The sequence below is a fragment of the Coffea eugenioides genome, chromosome 7, assembly GCF_003713205.1.
Source record: "Coffea eugenioides isolate CCC68of chromosome 7, Ceug_1.0, whole genome shotgun sequence".
NCBI classification, from domain to species: domain Eukaryota; kingdom Viridiplantae; phylum Streptophyta; class Magnoliopsida; order Gentianales; family Rubiaceae; genus Coffea; species Coffea eugenioides.
In genome coordinates, this window is record NC_040041.1 from 29095477 (window position 1) to 29105250 (window position 9774).

At 52.2% G+C, this 9774-nt stretch overlaps 2 protein-coding genes across 2 annotated transcripts; both read right to left on the minus strand.

Annotated features, from left to right (window-relative positions):
• Positions 1–1161: 1161 nt before the first annotated feature.
• LOC113777207 lies at positions 1162–4314 on the minus strand. The gene has a single exon (XM_027322242.1). The coding sequence runs from the start codon at positions 4312–4314 to the stop codon at positions 1162–1164; it is 3153 nt and encodes a 1050-aa protein (XP_027178043.1).
• Positions 4315–4359: 45 nt separating this feature from the next.
• Positions 4360–6770, minus strand: LOC113777208. The gene is made up of 2 exons (XM_027322243.1): positions 6594–6770; positions 4360–6507 (listed from the first exon to the last, which is right to left on the minus strand). The coding sequence occupies exons 1-2, from the start codon at positions 6768–6770 to the stop codon at positions 4360–4362; spliced, it is 2325 nt and encodes a 774-aa protein (XP_027178044.1).
• Between the last annotated feature and the right edge of the window lie 3004 nt (positions 6771–9774).

Genomic DNA, 9774 nt, shown 5'->3' on the forward strand with positions numbered 1-9774 from the left:
CCCCAGACGCAGCTGACGACGCACCAACACCCTATGCACTTCTGCCCCCAGTGGAAGCTATCCATAAACGACCGAGCTCAGTTCCCAGACGTAGCTCGGGAGCTTATCCAGGGCGCCATCCTTCCACGCGACTTCAACCTAGTCAAGACCATGGATTCGTCCGACCTCCTCAATTACTATTACACGGGAGCAGCACAGGTCGGTATTCTCCCACTTCTTTGCTATATGTAAGAGGTTACTCTTGTCATGGTTTTGACGCCTCCACACTTGTCCTGACAGATGAATGTGGTCGGGCCCGAACTGGCCAAGCGTTACGAGGGCCTGCTCCCCCTGCTGACTGAAACGAAGGCGGCCAACGAGAAGTTGCTCAGCCAGAACGCAGCAGCTGTGGCCGAAGCTGAAGGCCTGAAGAAGCAGCTCGCGCAAGTCCACACAAACTTCGAGCTAGAACTGAAGAAGAACGCCGATCTGACCTCACAGCTGAAAGAGGAGCAGCAGAAGGCAGCTGAGCTGACTGCTCGGGCGGAGGCGGCCAGAGCTGAAGGAGGCCAGGAAGGCGTGCGGGCCTTCCTCAGGTCGGACGGCTTTAGGGGCGACCTGGCTATTCTGAATACCCCTGTTCTGCAACATGGGTATTCCCTGGCCCTAAAGGAAGTGCAGGGGCTAGATCTGCCCGGGTTCGATCTGAGCAAGTTTTCCAGCTACAACCCCCTGGCCGTGGAGCAGCTCGACCGCCTGGTGGAGGGCTACACGCATGGGCGGAAGCTGGTCGACCTGGTTGCCGATCCTTTGCTGCCGGTGACTACCCCTGAATCCGAGCAAGAGGAAGAAGAAGGCGAGAACTAGAGTAGGGTCTTGAAGTCCGAACTGTTAGTAGGCAGTGGGAGCTCGGCCCTTTCTATGCTTAATTCTGTTAGCACGAGCTCAGCCCCTTGTACAGTTTTACTGAATTTAATGAAAAGCCTTTCCTTTGCTTCATACTTAGTCGTATTTGCCAAATTTCTTGTCAAAAAGCTACATCAGTTCGGCCCTGTGCTAATATAAATGAACTACATGCTCCACGGCCCCAAACAAAATGAACTACACTCTAAAACAAAATGAACGAACACATTGACATAAATAAAAGGTCTCGACCTTGAGATGTTCTAACACGCGCAAGCTTTAACGAAAAATTCTCAAGTTGGAATTGTGCCAGGTACGCGGGACTTCTTCCCCCCCGAGGTGGGTTAACTTGCAGTACCCAGCTCGATCTGCCTCTCTCACCACATAGGGGCCTTCCCAATTTGGATCTAGTTTGCCCGCGCCCTGAAGCCGACTCACGCTATTCTTTCTCAATACCAGGTCTCCTGGCTTGAAGGTCAGAGGCCTTACCCTAGCATTGTAGTGTCGCGCGACCTGCCCTTTGTACTTAGCCATCCGTATAGCCGCCTCTTCTCTCCTTGCTTCCAGCAGGTCCAAATTAAGACGTAGTTCTTCCTCATTGTCCTGAGCTACGAAATTCTGAACCCTGCCCGAGGGAACTCCTATCTCCGCAGGGATCACCGCCTCGGCTCCGTAGGTTAGAACAAAAGGAGTCTCCTGGGTAGCAGTTCGGGGAGTGGTTCGGTAAGCCCACAGTATGGTCGGCAGCTCGTCCAACCACCTAGTTCGGGCGAACTCCATCCGTGTCTTCAAACCATGCAGGATGGTCCTGTTGACGTTCTCGACCTGGCCATTGGCCTGAGGGTGGCCTACCGATGTGAAATGCTGCCGGATCCCGAGCTCCGTGCACCAGCCTTGAAAAGCAACGTCGGCGAACTGGCGTCCGTTGTCTGAGATCAAGACATGGGGTATACCGAATCGGCAGACGATGTTTTTCCAGAAGAACTTCTGCACCGACCTGCTGCTAATGGTGGTAAGGGGCTCGGCCTCCACCCATTTGGTGAAATAGTCTACAGCCACCACTACATGCTCATAACCCCCCGGAGCTCGGGGAAACGGACCCAACAGGTCGATTCCCCACTGGAAAAAAGGCCAAGGGCTCTGGAGAGGGATCATCTCCTGAGTCGGGGCGTGATGGATCGGCGCATGCAGCTGGCAGGACTTGCACCGAGTTACCAGTTCGGTTGAATCCAAGAACATGGTTGGCCAGTAATAACCAGACAGCATTCCTTTCTTGGCCAAAACCCTCGGGCCGACGTGGTTTCCACAGATGCCCTCGTGCAGCTCACGCAGGATGTAGTTTCCCTCTTCCGGAGTGATGCACCTCAGCCACGGGCGTAGGTAGGATTTCTTGTAGAGTACCCCATTCGAGAGCTCGTATCCCCGCGTCCTGAGGAGGACCCTTCGCGCCTCCACCCGGTCTTGAGGGAGTTTTCCACTAGCTAAATACCGCACGATGGGATCCATCCATGAACTCACTACCTGAATAACAGCCGAGTCCACCTGGTCATATGCCCGATTTCTGACGACTTCCACCAGGACTTCTTTGTTCAACGTACCGACCGAGGTGGAAGCTAACTTGGACAGGGCGTCTGCCCTTTTATTTTGGCTTCGTGGGACCTGTTTGAGTGTGAACAGCTGAAACTGAGCCCTCAGCTCGTGCACTTTGGCGACGTACCTTCTTAGGGGCTCCTCCTTAACTTCATAACTTCCCCCTACCTGATTGACTATCAGTTGCGAGTCGCTGTAGACTGCTATCGACTCGGCCCCCAGCTTCCGAGCTATCACCATCCCTGTTACCAGGGCCTCATATTCGGATTCGTTGTTGGAGGCCCTAAAATCAAACCTCAGGGCGTAGGCCAACTCGTCCCCCAGAGGGCTGGTCAGGAGAAGCCCTGCTCCGCATCCTTCCTTGCTCGACGACCCATCCACGAACAGCGTCCAGACTGGAATGGTCTGATCAATTTTGCCGGTGGCCTGTTCGATCTCGGCAGCCTCTTCGGCCCGTTCAGCCTCCGCTGCGTCTCCGATCTGTCCGACCTGAACTTCCTTTGTAGCCTGTCCGACCTTGACATGTCCTTTAGCTTGCTCGGCCTCGACTGCCTTTATGGTCTGCTCGACTTTGGAAGTCCTGGTGGCTTGCCTGACCTGGACAGCTTCTCTGGCCTGCCTGGCCTCTGCTGCGCCTTGGGTTGTTTGGGACCGGGAGGTCTGCGCGGCCTCGACTGCTTCTCCGGACTGCTTGGCCTTGGCTGTGTCTCTGGTCCGCTTGACCCGTGACTCCTGTTGTCCGAAGGAGACCCCTTCAGCTATGAAATCTGCCAATGCCTGGGCCTTAATGGCCGTGCGAGGTTGGTAGCGGAGGTCGTACTCGGACAACTCCACAGCCCACCTCACCATTCTACCTGACGCGTCCGGTCTGGAAAGAATCTGTTTGAGTGGCTGGTCGGTCATAACCACCACGGGGTGAACTTGAAAATACGACCTGAGCTTCCGGGCCGCGTGGACTAACGCTAAAACGTACCGCTCAATCGAGGTGTACCTTGGCTCCGCACCCTGCAGAGCTCGGCTGACATAATACACAGGCTTCTGGATTTTTCCTTCTTCCCGAACTAGCACCGCACTGACTGCCTCCTCCCCCACTGCTAGATAGATAAATAAGATCTCCCCATGTGTGGGAGAGGTCAAGGCTGGCAACCGCGCGATGTGGGCCTTTAGCTCGTCAAACGCTCGCTGACACTCGGGGGTCCACTCAAACTGGGGACCTCTCCGCAGGGCCTTGAAGAAGGGGGAACCCCGAACTGCAGATTTCGACAAGAACCTGTTCAAGGCCGCCATCCTGCCAGCTAGCCGTTGAACCTCTTTTATGCTTCGGGGAGGAGCCATGTCCATGATAGCTTTCACCTTGTCGGGATTAGCTCTTACTCCGTCTTTTGATATCATGTACCCAAGGAACTTGCCCGATCTGACCCCGAAAGTGCACTTCTTGGGATTTAGTCGCATCCGTGAGCTCCGTAGGACGTCAAAGATCTCCCTGAGGTCGTCGATGAACTGCTCCGGAGTTCGGCTTTTCACCAGCATGTCATCCACGTATACCTCCATGTTTCGGCCGATCTGGTTTTTGAACAGCTTGTTGACCAGCCGCTGATAGGTCGCGCCTGCATTTTTCAAGCCAAATGGCATGGTGGTATAACAATACGTACCGTATTCGGTGATGAAGGCAGTCTTCTCTTGGTCCTCCTCATCCAGAGCTATCTGGTGATACCCTTTGAAAGCATCCAGAAAGCAGAAGATCTCGTACCCAGTTGTTGAGTCGACCAGCTGGTCGATGCGAGGGAGAGGGTAGCAATCCTTCGGACAAGCCTTATTCAGGTCGGTGAAGTCCACGCACATCCGCCAAGCCCTGTCCTCCTTTTTGACCAGCACGGGATTGGCCAGTCAGGTCGGATAGTAGATTTCTTTCACAATCTTGGCCTCCAGCAGCTTGCCTACCTCCTCCTTGACGACCTCGTTGCGCTCAGGCGCGAAGTTTCTCTTCTTTTGTTTTACTGGTCGGACGCTGGGGTCCACATGCAGCTTGTGAACCGCCAGTTCGAGAGGAACTCCGGGCATGTCGTCGGCATTCCAGGCAAAGATCTCGGCATATTCCTCCAGAAGAAACTCCAGGGCTCTCCGCGTTAGCTCGCTCAGGCCGGATCCTGCCCTGACCACACGATCAGGTCGTTCAGGACAGACTGGCAATTCAACCAGACTCTCGTCTGTCTCCAGCCTCTCCTCTTTTTCCGCAGGTTCCCATGGTTCCAGATAGGCTGTCTGGGCTACTAGCTTCTCCTTACCCTTAAGGGTTGCAATATAGCAGGCCCGAGCTACCTCCGGGTCCCCCTGCACCTCGGCCACTCCCTCGGGAGTGGGAAATTTCATGCTAAGGTGTAAGGTCGAACAGACAGCTCGGAGTGCGTTTAGGGTTGGACGTCCCAATATCATGTTGTAGGAGGACGGCTCCTTTACCACCGCGAAATTCACCGAAACAGTTCGGCACCTCGGTGACTCCCCTATAGTGACCTGGAGGGTTATCATTCCCTCAGGCCTTACCGGCGGACCTGCAAAACCTATCAAGGGAGTACGAACTGGGATGAGCTGCTTATCTTCCAGCTGCAGTTCTCTGAAGGCCTTGTAGTACAACACATCGATGGCGCTCCCATTGTCAATGTACACCTTTTTTACCTTATAGTTACACGTGACGACTTCTATCACTATTGCCTCGTGGTTATTGGAAGCTAAGGGTACCGCATCCTCCGGCCCATAGACGATCTCCTCGTACATCTTTAAGCGCTTGTTTGAGCTCTCCCCACTGGGGGGAGGTCTGTTATTTCGCCGAGCCGAATGGCTATCCCCTCCAGCAGGTCCCCCTGCAATAGTGTTGATTACTCCCGCCAGATTCGGCACCCCACGTACCGGAGTCCGCTCCCGAGGACCCCGAGGTCGGTCGTGCGAGCTGGACGCCCGATCTCGTTTGAATCCTCCCTGCTTCTGATCAGTTCGCCCCTCGCGGACGAACTGGCCAAGATGACCCCTCCGGATCAGCTTTTCAATTTCCTTCTTAAGGTGGCGGCAGTCTTCAGTGTCGTGCCCCACATCCCTGTGGTACGCACAGTACAGGTCCTGATCTCTCCTGTTTCTATCCCCGGCCAAGGGCCGGGGAGGTCGGGAAAGTCCCTCTTGCTCCATCACCGCGAGGACCCGAGCTCGGGGAGCCGTGAGGGAAGTCCAAGGCTTGTCTCCCCCTAGGGGTCGGCCTCTAGGCGGGTGGTCATAGGTAGGCTTCCGCCCTTGGTCACGTCGAGCGTCTCCTTGGTCGGTTATTCTTCGGCGCTTGTCGTCCCTCTGCCTCTCCTGAGCGCTCTTCAAGCGGTTAGCCTCTTCAGCATTGGCCTTCTCATGAGCTCGATCCAGCATTTCCCGAACTGACTTGGGCGGTCTCTCAACGAGCTCGGTGTATAACTTCTGCTTCCGTAGCCCGTTAATGAAGGCAGCCATGACCACCTTGTCGTCTCGGTCACGGACCTGGAGGGATTCGTTATTGAACCGCACCATGTATTCACGCAGTGATTCCTCGACCTTTTGTTGGATGGTCATAAGGTGAGCGGTGCTTTTAGAGAAGGCTCGTGAGGAAACGAACTGTGCCGAGAATGCTCGCGCGAGCTGGGTGAAAGAGCTGATCGATCTGGGGGGAAGCCCCTGAAACCACTGCCGAGCCCTTCCTTCTAGGAACATCGGGAAGGTCTTGCACCTGACCGCATCCGCGGCCGTTTGTAAGCGCATCTGCGTCATGAATACGAACAGGTGGTCTTCCGGATCCGTGGTGGCATCGTAAGGTTTCATGGTTGGAATTTTGAACTTCGCGGGCAGTTGGTATTCCTCGATGTCAAGCACAAAGGGGGAAGCAATATACCTCTCCGCCTCCGGGTCGAGGATTAGGTCAAGCTCGTCTCGTACCTGTTGTCGCTCCCTCCGGGGGGAGAGCCTCCGGACGGGCTCCGGATGTTCAGTTCGGGAATTCTTGTGAGATGGCTCTACGACCTCGACCTGCTCACGGTGTGAGTTCCCGATGCGTCCGCTTGGCCCGTGATTTGGGACTCCCAGTCGGGACCCTGACAGGTCGCTCCTTGTACCTTAGGCTCCTGTCGGAATGACCTCCCGACTGCCCCTTTGAGGTAGTCCATGATCGCCTCGAAGTGGGCGTTTGCTGCCACCGTCTGCACCAGCTGTTCCGGGGATCCGTGGGGCCCCGCCCCTGCTCCTTCAGGTGTCGGATCCTCTAATGAGCGTTTTGGGGCCGCTTCCTCCATCCCTTTGGATCCACAGCATTCCTTTAGACCTAGTTTTCGGCAGATCGCGAAGAGAAGCAACGTGTCCACAACGGCGCCAATTGATTGCGACTGCCGAAGAGAAGGTCCGACCTGGCCAGATGCGTGGAGGGCGAAGCTGCAGCGGTCTGACCGCACTCAGGCGAGCTTGCGGGGGCTAGGTCCCCTTAGCAACTCCGACGATCAAGTAGTAAGAAGAGTCGTGAAGAAAAGAGTAGTTGCTTTGCTGTGAATAGCGTTACCTGTGTTCGCCCTTAAAGCTGTTAAGCCAAAAACAGCAGCTCGAAGCTCGTTAAGCTCGGCTCTATAAGGCTCTTAGCTCGGCTCGTTAATTTCAGTTAACGAGCGAGCTCGAGCTCGAAAAATACTCGTTTAGTAATCGAGCCGAGTAGGCTCGAACTCGCTTCTTTATCGAGTAGCTCGGTTGAGCTCGACAAAGAAGGGTATTTTTGTCATTTTAATAGTCAACAAGTAGAAATTTGGACTAGGGTTGAAAACTTGATATTGCATCGTTTCATTCTTCATTTCCGCCTCTCCCTCTCTGCCGCACCCCGCAGCTACTTGTTTTGCTAGCAACCCACAGGCCACAGCCAGCTAGCAACCCACAACCCTAGCCACAACCCCGCAGCCCCACAGCCTCGCAACACCGCAACCCAGCAACCCAGCAACCCCGCAGCCCCGCAACACCGCAACCCAGCAACCCCGCAGCCAGCAACCCCGCAGCCTCGCTACCACAGCCCCGCAACCCCGCAACCCCGCAGCCCCGCTACCACAGCCCCGCAACCCCGCAACCCGCAGCCGCACCCACAGCCCCGCCGTACTCCACAGGAAGCCGCAGTCCACAGCCGCAACCCACAGCAACGTCTGCCTCCACCGCCGCCCACAGACTCAACCCACAGGCCACAGCCTCTGTTTTCTGCCATTAACAACCGGTCCACCGCCGGGGCCAAAACCAGTCCAATTTGACTGGTTTCTCTAATCCTTTGTGATTTCTGGTAAGTCTTGTCTCTTTTCGTAGGTAAATTATACTAAATGACAAGAGTTCAGAACCTGCGATGTTTCGGCCCCCAAATCTGGTTTTAGGTTTCATTGCTGCTTACGGTTCAAAAACTTAACATGTGATGTGAGGAGGACTTAAATGTCTGGTGACCGTCTTCTACTTGCAAGGCTTTTAAGGATTTTGCATAATTTCTGTAATTTCTGTAATTTGCATAATCAATAATGACCCGTAATTTCTGTTCTGTAGTAGTTAATTTTTTAATGGATAGCTTATGCAATTTCAGAAAGAAGACTGTTGTCTTGGAAATCCAATTTAAGTTTGATACGTACAGACGTTATATTACACTTCAATTTTCTCTTTTTAATGTTTTTGACTGTATTAATTATGATTTATGAAGAATCCAAAAATTTTGTCATTCAAATGCCAAGTTGGGTAGCATCATGTTATATGGGACTGTTATGTTAGTGCTTCAAAGCTAAAGCTGCCAAATTTGGTTTCCAATTAAGAGTTTTCATCTGAGAGTTTAACCTCAACTCTGCAAAGCCTCTCCAAAGGGTGGTTCATTTTTTACTCACAAAGCCTTACGGGCTTAATTTGGACAGCATACTTCTCTTTTTTTTTTTTTTTGCCCTTTCTTTAGTTTCTTTAGTTGTTTGCTACCCACTAAATCAACTAACTAATAATTTATTAGCGACTAAATTAGTTACTCTTAAACTACAACTAATAAATTTATACATTCAACTTTCTATATTATAATTGACACTAAATATGTAAAGAATGTAACCCCCTAAAGTATAAGTTCATCACACTTTAGTTCTTAATCTAATCAATCACTTTAGTTGTAACTTTCTTGTTTTCATTTTGTAGGAACCACTCGATGTTTCCGAATCATCTACAATTGAAGAAATTGATCTTCCGGACATTTGAATGCTGTTTTTTGGAATATGTGATGTTGTTTCTTGTGATTTGTAAAGCTGGACTTGTGAAACTGTACTTTTTCTTGTGATTTCTGAAGGGGTTGTACTTTTTCTTGTGATTTCTGAAGTTGGACAATTTTTAAGCTATGTAGCAGTGTTTTTCATGGTTATTTGGCTGTAGTTTGTGCGTTTATTTGGCTGGCCATAACCTGTTATGGTATATTGGCTCTAATGAATGTTGTCTCGAATGGAATTAGACTGTAGTTTGTGTATTTGTTTTGTTTTATTCCTAAAGTTTGTGTTGGATGGATGTTATGGTCATATTTGTCTTGGATGAAATGTGGTTAGAGTTTGTGTATTGTTGAATGTGAATGCCATTGGTTGCCAATCCTAATATTTTTTGTTGATTTTGGATAGCCTAAATCTGGATATGCTGGAGTAGAACTTCGTAAACTGATTGTTCAATTGCGAAATCGAGCCTCAAAATCGAGCCTCGAGCTTCGAACTCGAGTCTAAAATCGAGCCTCGAGCCTCGAACTCGAGCCTCGAGCTCGGATACATATTTCGAGCTCGAGCTCGAGCTCGTCCGAGCCTGGCTCGTTTTTGATAAACGAGTCGAGCTCGAGCTCGAGTTCGAGTCACATTTCCATTTTTCGAGTCGAGTTCGAGTGCATATCATAGCTCGTCTGTGTTATCGAGCGAGCTCGAGCTTGGCTCGAATTCTTCACGAGTCGAGCTCGACGCTCAGATACTCGGCTCGACTCGGCTCGATTAACAGCACTAGTTCTCCCTACGCATGGTATTTATAGAGTCACAGGTAGTAGTCTCCTAGTAGAACAGGGAGTCCTTATGGGAGCATAACTCTCCCTAGGGCTCCATAGCTTAGTTAAGGCGTGCTTGGGCTCTGCAGCCCGCGCGGCCCATCCAAGCCGATCTGCTGGGCCGGGAACCTCCTACCAGCCGAGCTTATGGGCCAGGCCGACGTGTTCGTGGGCCCCACTACAACCACCTTAATGATTATGCTTTTGTCTTACAATAGTCGACCCAGGGAGCATATGGTTGTGTTGTT

Coding starts and splice junctions, on each gene's coding strand:
- LOC113777207 (XM_027322242.1), bottom strand. CDS start 4,314: ATGTGCGTGGACTTCACCGACCTGAATAAGGCTTGTCCGAAGGATTGC.
- LOC113777208 (XM_027322243.1), bottom strand. CDS start 6,770: ATGGAGGAAGCGGCCCCAAAACGCTCATTAGAGGATCCGACACCTGAA. Junction 6,508..6,593: donor CATTCCGACAGGAGCCTAAG/GTACAAGGAGCG, acceptor CACCGTGAGCAG/GTCGAGGTCGTAGAGCCATC.